Genomic DNA, 16,465 nt, shown 5'->3' on the forward strand with positions numbered 1-16,465 from the left:
AAAAACCACCATCACTGCCACCCCTGAAATCCACGTCACCAGGAATCCCCCAACCTTGGGTTTCATAAGGGGCCAGGTGTCTGGTAACAAAGACGCCATTTCCAAGTCAAATGAGGAACGTTCTATGACCCTTCAAGTGACCACCACCAATATTCCGAGGGGCTGACTGGGAAACCAGATTGGGGTGGCAACACTCAAGTCCTGAGGGCTGCCCTTGCCCTCAGGTAAGCTGGCAGAAAAACGAGACACAGAAGTGATTATTCAGTGCCAGCAAAGGATCATCCAACCATGTCTGTATTTTAAACTGACTGGCTGCTCCCTCTGGTCTCGTGTTCGTGGAATGCAGTTTCAAGAATTCCCCAATCTACTCCTCGAAGGCTCTGCCCCGGCGTGCCTCCGGGGGCTGGAAGCCCAGGCTCCCATATTTTCTGGATCAGCTGGACCACAGCCTGGAGTATCTGAAATCAGGGCCGCTTGGGGAAATCCCAGACGCATGGTGACTCCCCTTGGAGAGACCGCGCACCTGGTCAGCACTCCTGGTTCTAGAACGCGGGCGCAGCCAAAGGCCAACAGCGACAGTGCCCCGCCGTGAGCCCGGCGCAGGGGGGGCCGTCCCGGAGCTCCCGCGGCTCAGAAGGTGAAGGCATACACCACCCCCACCACGACAATGTTCCCCAGCGTCGCTATGATGGCGATCCAGAGCAAGACGGCATCGTTGGACGACCTTGGCGGCTCCTCTGGCTGACCTTGGCCGTTGGAGGCCACGTGCACGTTGGTGGAGGAGTTAAAGAGGGAGTACTCGGTGCTGAAGTCCTCGTTGGGCGAGTCCATGAAGGCGCCTCCCATCATGGGCAGCTGAGAAGAAGGAGAGAGAGAATTAACCAGAGCCCTCGGGAGCTGGGAGGCTGCCCGCAGAGGGGCAGCTGCCTGGTCAAGCAGGCCCCTCGAAGATACAGCACCGAACTGGGCTTTGCTTTGGGTCTTTTAAATAAATGACAGTGCATATTTTCATCTAGAAAAATTAGCATTCACAGCAAACTTTTGAGGCAGACACTCATGCCCACTATGCAGATGAAGAGGTTAAGGCCCCGAGCAGCTCAGCAGACTATCTCAAGGCTAGTTGGCAACTCACTGGGACTTACAGACCCTCCCTCTCTAAATGCCAGGCCCTCCATGACAGCACACATCGTCAAATGTCTTTATTCTTCTAATTGTAAAAGTAATGTCGGCTCAGCACAGAACATTAAGAAAATACAAAAGAGGAGGAAAAGAAAGAGGATCATAATCTCACGACTTTGGGATAATCACTGTTCACATCTTCCTTTCTAATCTTTTTCTGTGTGTGTGTGTGTGTGTGTGTGTGTGTGTGTGTGTGTGTGTGTGTGAGAGAGAGAGAGAGAGAGAGAGAGAGAGAGAAGTTTTAAACATGTGGCTTTATATTCCTGTATTTAAAAGCCTATCAAGGGCTTCCCTGGTGGCGCAGTGGTTGGGGGTCCGCCTGCCGATGCAGGGGGCGCGGGTTCGTGCCCCGGTCCGGGAGGGTCGCCCATGAGCCGTGGCCGCTGGGCCTGCGCGTCTGGAGCCTGTGCTCCGCAGCGGGAGAGGCTGCAGCAGTGAGAGGCCCGCGTACTGCAAAAAAAAGCCTACCAAGATACAGTTTCACAGTTGTAGAATATTCTATCATAAATACTAGCCATAATTTAACCGTTCCTCTAGAACTGGAGATTTAGGAATGTTGATGCTTTCCTATTATAAACAATGTACTGGTAAACATCCTTGTACATACGTTTGGGTACGCATACATGCTTGCACATGCATTTTTTTAAATATCAGTTGCTTACCTTTATTTTATATTTTTTATTATTTTATTTATTTTATTTTTGGCTGTGTTGGGCCTTCGTTGCTGCACGCGGGCTTTCTCTGGTTGTGGCGAGCGGGGGCTACTCTTCTTTGCAGTGTGCGGGCTTCACATTGTGGTGGCTTCTCTTGTTGCGGAGCATGGGCTCTAGGCACGCGGGCTTCAGTAGTTGTGGCACATGGGCTCAGCAGTTGTGGCGCATGGGCTTAGTTGCTCCATGGCATGTGGGATCTTCCTGGACCAGGGGTCGAACCCATGTCTCCCGCATTGGCAGGCGGATTCTTAACCACTGCGCCACCAGGGAAGCCCTGCATGTGCATTTTTATTTATTAGGCAGTCCCAGATACAGAGCTTCCCAGTCAGCGGATATGATGCTTCAGAGCTTCTAATGAACAGGGACAAACTCCCCAGAAGAGTGACTAATTCCCAAGGCCTTGCTTTGCTGTACAAGAAGCGGCTGGATTGCACTCCAGGGATCAGGGCTTCCTCTTTGCGTTTGTAAAGCCCCTTATTCCTGAGACTCAGGTGTGCGGGTAGGGGTGAGTTGGGCTGCTCAAAGGGAGGGCCTGGACCTGGATGCAGTCCAGAAGACCAATGTCCAGGCCATCCAGGCCCTTCCAGACCCGTCCAGAGGCTGACACGACTTAAGCCCCAGGGTTGGCTCTGTCAAGTGTGAGGCCCATAATAAACGTGTTTTTTTAATAGTACATGAACGCACGAGCACTGAACAGTTAAGCCTTCCTTCAATACACATTTATTGAGCTACTGCTACCAGCATGGAGGCCCAGCTACGGTCATGGAATGTGCTAGAGATTTTAAAATAGTCTCATTGAATCATTCAACTATCCTGCTGGAGCATACCACGGTATCCCCACTTCAGATGGGTAAGCAAAGGTCAAGGCAACTGTACTCGTCTGTGCTGGGGTCAGGGCTGAGAGTCGGGTGTGTCCGACTGTGGAGCCAGGGTGCTTCCCGTTCTGCCCACAGCCTCTCCGACTCCCAGGTCAGACTCAGTACTGGGCCCCGGAGATGTACCAGTCACTACCGCCAGGGGCCACGCTCCAGCCGGGCACATGTGCACTGCCCTGGGATGGTGGGAGCAGAGCGGGGTCCGCCTCACGCAGCCGCCCGTCTGACCTGTATTAGGGATGATTAATTAGGAACCTCAGTCCTAGACTCTGCAGACAGTGGTGAGCCAGACAGGTGAGGGCCACACTCCAGGTGGGGATGAGAGCAAGGAAGGAGAAGGAAGGAGAAAGAGGGGAGGGAGGGAAGGAAGGAGTAAAAAAGAAAGAATATCTGAAAGGAACACGAACCATCAGAGAATTCACACAGAGAGGCTACTTCCAGGCAGCTCCATGTGTGGCCTGCTCTGACTCTCAATGGCCTCTTTTTAAAGGATGCCCATGACTGTGTCAATGGGTGCTTCCGAGCACCTGCTTGGGCTGAGAAGGGCAGCCTTTGACAGACTCGTGCTGAGAGGAGCTTGGCATTTCCTCAGTAACACAGCTTGGTCCTATAGTTCGGTGGGGACCTGGCAGTTGTCAATCTGGGGCTGTAGTAACAGGAAGAGGCCAACAGGGGGCGCTGAGGATAGGCCACGTGCAGATCCTCGATGGGGCTGCTGGTTACAGGGGTGAGCTCACTTTGTGAGACTTCATCCAGGGCTGCATTTATATATGCGTCCTTCTTATATGTGTATTATAGTAAACAGTATATTAACATATTTAGTATATCTTAAAGAGATATGATGACAAACACAAATGAGAATGACAATTAACATATATTCTATTAAAAATACAATTGAAAGTTTAAATAGGAGAACTGTGACCTCCTTTTGTCCCCCAGCTGGTGATGCAGATGAGATGGGTTACAGCTGAATCGGGCACATCCGTCCTAAGGGGGCAGCAGAGGCAGCGATGCTCTGGCCTGCAGGGAGGGGCCCGAGCTTTCCCATTAAACCTACTCATCCTTCGAACCCCAGCCAATGGTCCTGTCCACTATAGCCTTCCCTCCCAAGTACCCCCAAGACCACATCCTTCCCTTGGGGGCACCCACCCCAAGATGCAGTTCCCATCTGCGTCCCCCAGTGGCCGGGAAGCTCTGAGGGGGGAGCAGATGAGTTGATTCTCACCGTGGAACTCCTAGAGCCTTGCCCAGGTCGGGAGCACAGTCATGCCTGAGAAATCCCTGTTGAGTGACGGGTGAATGACACCCACCCTCAACTTGGACCAACAACACTGCTGGCTGATTCTGCCTCTCCGGCAGCCCCCCACTGACCCCACCCCTACCTGGCGGGTACCCTTTCCTCCTGCTGCCCTGAGATGGTACCACGCTTCTCTCGGGGAAATCGGCAGAACCTTCATCTGACCCACCCATGGCGAAAGCATCACTCAGGTGAGCTCATGGAGACTATATGCCAGAGAGTGGGGATCAGGCCAGACAGGAAGCTGCCCTTCTCCCTCCCCTGCGGGTTCTACAGCCCCCTCCCCTGGCGCCCCTGCTGCACTCCCCCTGCCCGGAATTAATCCCATGCCCGTTGTCCTCTGCCCAGCGACCCGCCTCAGCCTCTCCTCCTTCCCCAAGGGCACTGGGTTTTTGGACAGATGCCCCCGCCTCGACTCCGCTCTCCATCCTGTTGAGATCTCTGGACGTAAGCCTGCGCATCTTCCCTCTCCTCTCTTCGGGACATGTGTGGGCTCGATGAGCATTTTCATCCAATTCACTGGGGGGAGAAAAAGGGGGCACTGGACAGAGCCTTTGGTGGGGGGAGGAGAGAGCAGCCCCCAGGCTGACACAGCCCTGCTGCCTACCTGCACAGGGGCAGCTGCCCTTCCCTTGCGCCCCCCTCCTGCTCTCTGCTTCCCTGTGGGTAGTTAATGCCCTGTGTTAGTTTCCTGTAGCTGCTATAATAAATCGCCACGAACTCAGTGGCTTCAAATGACACACATTTGTTATCTTACCGCTCTGGAGCTCAGAAGTCTGACTGCGCTCATTATATTGGGCTCCCTTGGATCGTCTCCCATCTCAAGATCCTACACCTTCATCACGTCTGCAAGGTCTCTGGCCACGTAAGGTGACAACCACAGGCTCGGTTAACTGGAGGTAGGTCTCCCACCACACAGGGAACTCTTGAAGGCAAAGCCATGGCCCACTCATCTCATGCTCCCTCAACCCCATTTGTAACACAGAAAGAGTGACAAGTACAACCGTGTGGAATTAATGAACTTGCAGACAGCCCCCGCATCGGCTGCACTTCATACACCCGCTCTCAGAGCTCCCCGGCGATGAGACAGCTCATTCTCCACGCTGAGCCCCTCTCTGCCCTGCACCTCATTGACGGACAGCTCAGCACTGCCAGAGGTCACAGCCGGTGGCATCTGATTCTACTGCCTCAGAGTGTGAGGGATGGAGTGGGTTCTACTGTCAGAAAGACTCGGGGAGTGAATCCTGCTTCATTACAGATAGTACAGCCAAGCGAATTCAACCAACCTGCTTCCGTTTCCTTCCCTGTAAGTAATGAAGATGATACAGTGGAACCAGCAGGATTCTCGCAAGGAGGGAATCAGATCATATATGATAAATAAAACGTGGCACCAATCGCTCAGTCATTCCTAACGTTCTTTCCTCTTGTTCGTGTAGTAATTCAAAACCGAGAGACATGCATCTCTTATCCAATTGCTTAAGCTAAAGTGACGGAATCGGGAACCTGCCATTTCCAGTTGTGTGCTTTTGTGCAATCAATTAACCAGACACTCATCTGCATACAGGCGGCCCTCCACTCCCACCAAGTTCTGCTGAGTTCAGCCAGCACTGTCGCTCAATCCAACTCCTCAGCTGTGTTGGTTTTGATGTTTTTTCCTTTGTAAAACAGATTCTACTTCAAAGTGCCGGGTTACACATGAAAATAACTTTACACAGCAAAATCCCACGAATGGAAAACCAAAAAAGGTCAGCCTCAATTCTGCCATTTGGAAGTTGGGAAGATTTGATCAGAAACTGATTCATGGTAAGAACGAAGGAATGATGGCTGAAGTCACTTCAGAAGCAGGTGATGGCAGAAGCCTCTGGAAGGTCTTTCCGAAAGGCCCTCCAGCCGGCCAGGTCTAATTTTAAGCCATTTTTGGAAATGACCTCCGGGTGTCATGCCCTTACTGAGATGAGCAACTGGGCCTTCTCAACCCCGTGGGCAGGTGTAGTCACTGGCTTGGATGAGGTTAAGGCTCAGAGATTTGAGGGTGATGATTCCTAACTTCAAACACTCAGAGGTCCACCATGCAGAAAAGCGTGTGACCCGAGGAGGCAGAACAAGAGAAGAAGTCTCCTCTGGCTCAGTTAGACATTAACGATCAGAAGGACACAGGCTGGGGGGACTCGTCTCCTCATAAGAGATGATCTTGTCAAGAGCAGAAAAACTCTGGTTGGCTTGTTGAAGAGGGGATACCAGGACAGAGTGTCAAGGTCAATGGCCAGTGTTCAAGGTCAATGTTACCTCTACAAGCCTCCTGACTACAGCTGCCAGGAAGGCAGGGACCTTCCCTCTTTCCCACAGTATCCTCGAGCCTAGAAGAGAGCCAACACTCAAAACACACTTGCTGAATGAATGAATTCTTGGACCATCGGCCAAGAATCCTGAGGGCGAGCTGAGATTTGGGCCCGGAGCCAACACTTCCTTTCTGTGGGACCGAGACCCACTTCTTCACCTGAGGCTCAGGTGTTTCATTTAAAAATGGGGAAAATAATACAGACTGCTTCAGAGAAGAAGGGAGATGCTGGGAGAGCCTTACACTACGTAAAAAACGCTTTCTGGGGAGAAAGGCGAGTCACAAAATAAACTCAGTTGCCATCCCTGAAATTAAAAACACGCCTAACAGTAACATCATATATTATGCGTGGATCCACATGTATGTAAACGTACAGACATGGACTGTGAATACATCAGCCAGATTTACAGCAGCAGCTGCCTCTGAGAAAGGGGGAGATGGGAAAGAGACTGATTTTGTTTGTAATATTTTATTATAAGAAAAGATGAAGAAACATGATAAAATATTCGAAAGTGTTCTACTCTGGTTAGTGGGCACATGGATGTCTGTCACTTTTTGGTGTTTTACACTTTATAACATTAAGAGCAATCCTTTGAACACTGGAGAGCATCACACGCGAGACGGTAGGACCAGCCACCCTCGGAAGCAAAGATGGTACCCAGAGCTCCAGGTCGCCATCCTTCAGTGCTGGGGTCACCGCGTGGCATGTGTGGCCTCCAGGAGGGCGTGGCTGTCATGGACACTGCGGCACCATCCTCCAGGGTGCCCACCCTGCCCCCCACAGAAGCGCAGCTCCGTGGAGGTGGGCCCTCCAGGTCTCCGTCTGTTCCCACTGAGGAGACGGAGGTTACATAAATCTCCCCTAAGCTGGGCCCCTCCAGGGAAAGGAACAGAAGATGCTTTCAAAAGGAAATCTTCAGAGCACGGTCACCAGAGGTGGCCCAGCCAGACACTTTCCTGAATAACGAGCACCTTTCAGAGGAGGGGAAATGAGAGAGAATGGGCACTTGTTGGTGGCGGCTCTGTGAAGGGGAGCTTTTTGGCTGTCCCCTGGGCTCCACCAGACTCTTTTCCCTAGAAGGCCGTCCTCAGGTCCCTGGCACTGCAGGATCCTGGCCGAGCCACAGCTACATTCGCTGCTCCTGGGCTGTGGATTTCAAAGTTGTTCCGCAGTAAAAACATTCGTATTGTCCCCTGTCCCTTTGGGGCCAGGAGACTTGGGTTCTGGCCCTGCTGGAGCCCTGCCTCTCTCTCTGAGCCTTACTTACCAGGGAGCAGCTCAGATGAGTGACCGCCAAGGTCAAGCCCAGTGCTCAGAAGTCTTGCCAGATACTAAGAAGGCCGGAGTCAGTTATTAATGGCCCTAAAGTGGGAGCCTGAGTGGTGAGGATTGTCAGATAAGCCCTTAGATAAAATCCTCAGAACTAATAAGGACTTACTGTACAGCACAGGGAACTCTACTATGTACTCTGTAATGGCCTATGCGGAAAAAGAATCTCAAAAAGAGTGGATATATGTATAACTGATTCACTTTGCTGTACAGCAGAAACTAACACAACATTGTAAATCAACTCTACTCCAATAAAAATTAAAAAGAAAAATCCTCAGATGAAATACAGGACACCCAGTTAAATCTGAATTTCGGATAAACAACAAAATAATTTTTAGTATAATAATAGTAAAGTAATTTTATATAAGTATATCCCAAATATTGCATTGGACATACTTACAGCAAAAATTTATATTTGTATTAAAAAATTATCTGACATTCAAATTTAATTGGGCCTCTGTCTTGTGTTTTTATTTGCTACATCTGGCACCTCCATGCAATCAGAGAAAGAGCTGCAATTTCAGAATTTTTACAAAGAACCATCCCCTCGGTTTTGTCTCTGCAGAAGCCTGCCATCTGTGGCCCAGGGTCCCGCGTGACCTGGTTCATCGGAAAATTCCAGGGACGCCTCCAGCCACACTACAAACATTATCAAGATAATTTGTCTCATCTCTAAATTCCTGAGGGGGTCTCTGTGTTCCAAATATAAAGGCTGGATAGATACAGAGTGTCATTCACCCATTCATTATTCATTCAACAAACGCTGAAGGCCCACTCGGCTCCAGGAGGTGTGGGACAGACATGAGGGATGCCAAGGGGTAACCCGTGACCTCGGACCTTGCAGGGCTCACACTTTAGAGGAATACAGACTCAAACACACTGTCATAAAATGGAATTACCTGCACTTTGACAGAGATAAGAACAAGGCAAGTTGAGGTCAATTTCGTGGGCTGAAGAATCAGGCATGAGGTAGAGCCCCAGCGCTGTCCCTTCCTGGCTGTGTGACACACGCAAGTGGCTGACTCTCTCTGGACCTCAGTTTCTTTATCTGTAAAATGAGGCCAATAGTGGGACTCCTTACGCCCACCCCAGGGTGCTCATGTCTGAAATATGCAATGTCCCAGCTGTCAGTACCCAATGCTCACGAGCCGTAACTGTTAGTGTCACCCTTGCTGTCATAGCTGGGTGGACCCCAAGGGCTCAGGGCAGAAAGCCGGGCCTGCTCTCCTCTCAAGGCCTCACCACAGTGAATCTCTTTTGATTTTCTCCATTTTGTGCCTTTGGATCTGGTTAATTTCCAGTGCATTCCACTGGGAACATGTGAAATGGAATTCAAGGCCCACTGCAGGATAAACCAGGATCCCCTTACAATGCATTCTGAAGGTGAGGCTTGAAAGCCCATCAGGGCAGGAGAGAGAAAGGGGCCAAGTTTCCATTTCCTGCCTGTGGATATTACCAATCATAACGATTCCCAGGAGGTCTGGGTTGAAGGGTGCACCACGCTGGCCGCAAGGGCGCTTTACCTCCAGACCCGGGGAGGGGAGTAACCACGCAGCCGTGACTGGGCCGAGATGCCTGGAGATGCCCCAGGAGGACATGCCATCCTGGCTCCAGGCCCAGCTGGGCCACTTCTACTGCTGGGTACATTTCCTGTCTGAACAATGAGGATTCTAGCCCCAGACCCAGGGAACCCTTATAAAAACATTAAACTACAATGAAAGGTTTCTGGTGCCGAGACACAGTGCAGCTAGGAACTCTGGGCCTGACTCTGCGAGGAGCACAGCAGGTGGGCTGGGCGGGGCGGGGGCGGGGGACCCTGAAGCCAGACAGCAGGGGATGCTTTCTGGGGCTCTCCCCCCTTCCCTTCTGGCTTCCACAGAAAAGCCCTGGGAGAAACCCCTCTTTCTAGATGGAGAACTGAAAGGAGGGGGCTCCTGGGAGCGGGGGGTTCTGGTAGAATCTCCAATTTCTTTCTTTTTTTCTCTTTTCTCTCTCCTGGACTTGCCCCAGGGCCGGTCTCAGTCTCTGGACTGTGCTTGGATGGCAGTGATGGTGGCGGCTGTGACACGGGACCTAAAACACAAGAGAAAACCCTTCTTTCTGGCCAGCAGGACAGAGAAAAGGGCCCCCATAGTCTGAACAGTGTGGGGAGATCCCCTTATCTTTTCTTTCTCTTTTCTCACCTGCTTTGCAGAGCAGGCATCCTGGCTGTGCAGAGCTGGGTGACAGCACAGGAGGAGAAAGTTGACAGAAACATTGACTTTCTAGCTAGAGGGTTAGGAAACACCATTCCTGGAGCCAAAGAGATCCCAGGGAGTAAATTTCAGGGGGGAGAGAGTGGAGAAGGGGTCCCCTAATTCCGTGTGTAAACCTCACACATTCTGGGCTCGCTCCAAGCTGTGCATGCACAGAAACGAACCACGGAATAGTAATAAAGCCTTTGAGAACAGAACTAAGACCCCTGCCCAAGCCCAGACCCACCCCTGAGTCTGAACAACATTGCAAAGGTGTCACAGTCAGAACTGATATCAGGACCACTGCTTACATAAAATGAGGCAAAATTTCCGAAAAAAGAAATCTCCAAATGGTTTCACTGACAAATTCTATCAAACGTGTAAGGAAGAATAACACCAGTTCTATACAATGTCTTCCAGAAAACAGAAGAGAAGACACTTTCCAGTTTATTTTATGGAACACTTCCCAAATTATGTTTACGAAGCTAGCATTATCCTGCTACAAAAATTGAAGATATGACAAGAAGAGAAGATGGAAAATCAATTTCCTAATTGAACACAGACAAAAAGTAGACAACAGATATTAGCAAATTGAATCCAGCAACATATAAGAAAGGATAATGCAAGACTGGGTCAACATTCGAAAATCAATTAATGTAATTCACTATACTAACAGAAGTAAGAAGAAACAAAACATCATCATATCAATAGATGCAGGAAAAGCGTTTGACAAAACTAAACATATACTAGTGGTAAAAACTCTTAGCAAAATAGAAATAGAAGGGATCTCCCTAAATCCGATAAAGAGTACCTCCAAAAAAACAAACAAACAAATAATCTAGAGCTAATATCATACTTAATGGTGAGAAACTGAATGCTTTCCCTCTAAGATCTAAGGAATAGGCAAGGATGTCGTACTGGAAGTTCTAGGCAGTGCAATAAAGCAAGGAAAAGAAAGAAAAGGTACATAGATGGGAAATGAAGACATAAAATTGTCTCTAATTGCAGATGACATGATTGTCTACATAGAAAATCCCAAAGAATTTACAAAACCATCATATAACTCATAAGTGAGTTTAACAAGGTCACAGAATACAAGGTGAATATTCAAAATTAATTCCATCTCTATATTCCAGCAATGAACAGCTGGAATAGAACATTTTTAAAGTTTCATTTACAAGAGCACCAAAAAACAGAACACTACTATAAATCTAACAAAATATGTACATGATATGGCACACAGGAAAGAAGGGAGGGAGGGAGGGAGGGAGGGAGGGAGGGAGGGAGGAAGGAAGGAAGGAAGGAAGGAAGGAAGGAAGAAAACATAGGCTTTGATTCGAGGGCTGGCAAGTTTAACATCCAAATCCTGCCACCTTGGTCAGCACATAACATGGGTCAGAAGAACTTTCTGATCAAGGAAAGTGACAGTCATGTGAAAAGTCATCAGAGTGGGAACTGCTGCCCGTCACCCTCCCCCCAGGGCCCATCTTGGAGTACAGGATCCCAAGGTTGAGTGGTCCCATCCCCTGGGGCTACAGGGCTGGTCAACAGGCTTCCCCCAGACCCCATCAGGAGAGAGCACTCAGTTGTGGTGATGAGTTGGCCAGAGGCTGGGGGTCCCTGCTGGGCAGTGTGGTGAGTGTTTGTGGCTTAACTGGAGTGACGCACCAGCCCTGATGGCAATCAGAACACCAGAGTTTATGCCACCGGGTCCAGGAGAAGGCTGAAGGGGGCAGGGGTTTAGCCAGGGCATTTCACCATATGAGGAAGTTCCCTTGTGATGGAGGCATGGAAGCCACATGGGGGCTGGCAGGAGAGGCAAAAAGACATCACAAAACAGACTATACACCTCACAGAAAGGTGTACATGTGCTCAACACCTGTACCCAAATGTCCATAGCGACACCATCTAGAACAGCCCCAAGATGGAAATAATCCAAGTGCCCATCAACAGTAGAAGGATACATAAATTGCGGCCATATTTACACAACGGAATTCTACACAGCAATGATTATGAACCACAGTTATACACAGCAGCATGGATGAATCTCACAAACACAATGATGACAAAAACAAAACAAAATACCCAGACACAAATAAGAACACACAGTGTGATTCCATTTCTATCAGTGGTTCTCAACTGGGAGGGATTCTGTCCCTTAGGGGACTTTTGGTGATGTCTACAGACATGTTTGATTGTCACAGCTGGCGGACAGGGGGCTGCTACTGGCACCTAGTGGGTTGCAGGCAGGGATACTGCTCCATGCGCTACAGCGCACAGGACGGCCCCTGACAACACAGAATCATCCAGCCCTAAATGTCAATAGTGTCCAGGCTGGGAATTGTGGTTTTTATAAAGGTCACAAACAGGCAAAACTAATATCCTGTGTCAGCGTGAGAACTGCTCCTGGGGTGGGGGGTGAGGGCTGGCTGTGCTCTGACCTGGGTGCTGGTCCATGCGCGCACTCACTTGGAGGAGATGCAGAAAGCTGTCCGCTTTCCTGCGTGTCTATCTTACTCCAAAAGTTGTCCTTTAAGAAGGTGGGAAGAGTGAAGTTTGTACATGAATCTTGAATTTGATTCAAATGACTTTTGAGATGGAACCTCTATTCAGACAATTCACACTTCATGGGATGTCGTTTCCCTCTCTCAACAGATCAGAGGACACTCAGAATGAGCTCTCCTGTCCCTGCAAACCGCAGGCAAAGAGCATCGCAGGATGGCAGTCTTTCACCCACACCCATTCGGCTGCCTGCTAGGGACCCGCGGGCCGATGGAGAGACCAAGATGACACAGGGGCATCCTGAGGGTGGAGGCTAGAGCCGGGTGTGGGGTATGTGGCCACTTCCCCGCACGCCTTCAGTCTGGATCTTCAAACTGCTAACGGGCCTGGCGCGGGTCACTTTTATTAAGGCCTTCAACAAAAACGGATGCAGAAACTGCCTCTGGAAAGGGTTAAGGAGTTTGCCTGAGGTTGGCCCCTTAGCTAGCAAGAGGCAGGAATCGGAAGTGTGTGTGTGTGTGTGTGTGTGTGTGTGTGTGTGTGTGTGTGTGTGTGTGTGTGTGTGTGTGTGTGTGAGAAGGGGGGGGGGAATGGCTTCCAGGCCTCCAGACCACCAATCCTGAAGGCCTTCTCATGAAGTCACGTGATACCTGGGGATGATATCCTGGCAGAGAACTGGCCCCCAAACTTGGCTATTTTGTTGAAAAAGCACAAGGAGAAAAACAGTTCTGCCCTTTTATCAAACTTGACAGCACACAGCCGGCTGCCCACCTTCCTGTGTGTTTCTTCCACGGAGGCTGAAGTTAATGGCAATATTTGCTTCGTAATGTCAACACCTGCCACTCCTGTTGGCCAGTGTTTACACACTGAAGAGTTTTTAATTAAAAACAAAATGGAGGAAAGAAAAATAAAAGCTGATGTTTACTGAGAGCCTGCTCTACGCCAGGTATGCACGGGGCATCTATGTGCGCGATATTTTGCCATGAACCATCCCTCGGGTCGGGTACCATCATCACAGCTGTTGGACAGGCGGGGAGAGGAAACAGAGGCACGTGCTGAGAGGGGGAGAGTGTGGTGAGGCATCGCCCCACAGCCGTCTCCAGACCTGCTCTATGCGGCACACACGTGCCTTCGTGTGCCAACGCTGCGCTGGACCAAGAGGAGAGATGCTCCATTCCCTCAAAGAGAGAGGTGGAGATCACGCCTGCAGCACCCCCACATGTGACAAGGCACAGTGCCGTCAGGGCCAGTGCTGAGTGCACACGCAGAGCTGTTAGCACAGCTCCTGTGTTTGTTTTGGTACCTCCCTCGGTAGCATGGACCCACTGTGATATCAGTCTTGTGCAACGGTGACTCTCAAAAAGCTTCCTGATGGGGGGTGGTGACGGGTCAGATCCCATGACCTGCATGGGCCACACTGCCCTTCTTACCTCCCCCTGAGCTCCACTCGCCAGGCATTTTCACAAAGCCACCTCCTAGCTCAAGCTGCTCACCTGCCCCTCTACTGCCTGTGGGCCTTCCACCTGTGTTCCTCTCCTGAGGCTCTCCTGAGCACCGAGGGGCCCAGCAGGGATGAGCAGGAAGCCCCAAGGAAGAGCTGCTCTGGGCTGGATGGGTGCTATTTCACCCTCACACCAGCCCAACACCAGGGGGATGACAGGGGGCTCAGAGAGAGGCAGTCACTTCCCTAAGCTTGACAGCTATAAGTAACTGATCAGAAATCAACATTCATGTCTGCCGGCTCCAACCCTTGTTGTCACTCTAGGCTGAACGGATTTCTCCACTAATTTATTCCTACAACTGATGAAATATTTACTATGTTACATTACATTATATTTCTTATGTTACATCACATTATATTTATATCATATTGCATTACATTATATTGTTACATTACCTCATATTATAGCTCACTATGTACTAACATTACATCGTGTCATGTTACATTATATTATAGTTAGCTATGTCCTAGTGTTCCATTAGAGTATATAATGTTATGTTGTTACATTATATTATATTGCATCATGGCTAGCTGTGCACTTGTTTATCTTTTTTAGGGGCTGCGAGCTTTTTAAGGCTAAGAGCTGAGTTTAATTTCTCTTCCTATCCCTGATGCCTAGCACATCAACTCGCACAAAGTAGAAGCCAAGTATAGATATATATTTTAAATGTTTTCTCAATTACTTGCTGCACCTTGCACTCTTTGATACAATATCTACATGGTGGATGAGGTGGGCCTACTTGCTGTGGCAGAATATTTCTAGACCCACATAAGGCCCAGAAAAATAAGGATATTTTTGGAAAGCCTGAGAGCATTACAGAATGAAGAGGAAAAATCAAATTCACCATCTTTGAAACCGTTACCATAGGAACTCAGCAGGAGAAAATGCTGTCTCGTCAGAACACATCATCTTCGATTACCAGGAATAAAGGGAACACTGGCCTTGGAGAGAGAAGGGCCAGACATCAGTGTGGTGGTCCCGGGCTCCCAGGACCCTATCCTTCACAGGGCATCCACATGGATCGCAGTGAGAATTCAGGGGCCATCACTTGTTTTTCGAGGACTGAGGCTGAGAACCTCAAGGAGAAACGGGATGATGCCGCCTCCACTGGTTATTTGCAGTTGAGCAAACACAAAACAAAGGGGAATTCTGAAGTTCTTCCTTAGGGAATAGCTGGCAAAGGTTGTCATAAATTAGTACCTATTCTGCCCCCATGAATTCAGTAGCATCTTTGGAGTGATTCAATAGCATCATTGTAACCAAATGAGTCCCCTGTGGGGACCCGTGGCCTTAGGGTGATGGTGGGAAATTTGTTCCGCTGTTCACTCATTGGCTAAACAGGCATCTACTCCATTGGTGGGGGGGGGGGCACGGGGGACAGAGCCCGGGCGGTGTGGAAGCCAGAGGTGCAAAGAGAAAAGCCATGTGATCTTTATTTTGGAGGAAGAGAGAAGGAGAAAGGGAAAGAGAGAGAAGGAGGGAGAGAGAGAGAGGAAGGGAGAGGGTGGGGACAGAATTTACCAATGAAATAAAACAGTGCGTTTTACCTCTGCGAGTGTGTGCACCCCAGAGAGAAGGCAGGATGGAGTGACGGCACACCCAGCATCTCTACCCCCTACGTGGATCCTTTTGGGTCATTTTTTAAATCTCCCCTCCTCTATAGGACAAAACGACAAAATCATTTTCAGTAGTAACCATGACACGAAACAAATAACAACACTGGAGGGAGACACTGGGATCTCCACGGAATGTTTTTAAGATACCAGTCTCCTCCAACCTACAAAGGTCCCAGTGAATCGCCACACCGCTCCTCCCCAGGGAAACCTGTGTGTGCAGGAAGAAGGGGAAGACACAGCACAAGGCAGGGTATGACTAGGAAGCTTCCAGGTTTCCATGAGGATGAGAAAGGGACTATTTCTTGCCATATCAGTAAACAAAGGATGTCACAGTCATCAACGATTGCAGCCCTCCAAAGTAAGCCAGTGAGCCCAGGAAACCCAGGGCTGAAAAGAGAGCCTAGTGTGTTGTGAAGAAAACAGGGCACAGAGGAGACAGAAGGCCAGGGCCATATACGTAACCCCGCCAGAGAGCAGCCAGAGACAGCCCGAACAGCATCTCAGCGCGCCCGGGAAGCAAATAAAGACCGGGCCGTGGCTTCTGTTACTCCCCCAAAGTCCCCACAGTCCTGTCCTTGGGTCAAGAGGACTTTTTAAGAAGTAACTGCTTACAAGGAGCCTTAATTCCTTTCCAGCTGGCATGGCCACTGAGAGCTACTCCTTCTTCTGTCCCCAAGAGTAACCAGCCACCGTCAGGGGTCTTGCAGGGACCAGGAGGGCTGAGACCTTGTCTGCAGCTGCAAATCAACAGCTGCTTAAGAACCTCTCTGGCCTCAGCTTACCAAACAAACATCTCCCACCTCCTCATCTCTGCCGCATCTACCTCCCAGGGTTTCTTCACGCATCAGATGAAAAGATTTTCCTTTTTATGCGGTAAGA

General features: G+C 49.8%; 1 protein-coding gene across 1 annotated transcript in view; it reads right to left on the reverse strand.

Moving 5' to 3' along the window:
- Positions 1 to 276: 276 nt before the first annotated feature.
- Positions 277 to 16,465, reverse strand: part of C1H14orf132 (chromosome 1 C14orf132 homolog) — a 49,668-nt gene continuing 33,479 nt past the window's right edge. The window contains exon 2 of the mRNA XM_060165526.1: positions 277 to 855. Coding sequence (XP_060021509.1) covers positions 631 to 855 — 225 coding nt within the window. The 3' untranslated portion in view covers positions 277 to 630. The remainder of the gene's footprint in view (positions 856 to 16,465) is intronic.

Source organism: Lagenorhynchus albirostris, chromosome 1 (genome assembly GCF_949774975.1).
Source record: "Lagenorhynchus albirostris chromosome 1, mLagAlb1.1, whole genome shotgun sequence".
Classification (NCBI taxonomy): domain Eukaryota; kingdom Metazoa; phylum Chordata; class Mammalia; order Artiodactyla; family Delphinidae; genus Lagenorhynchus; species Lagenorhynchus albirostris.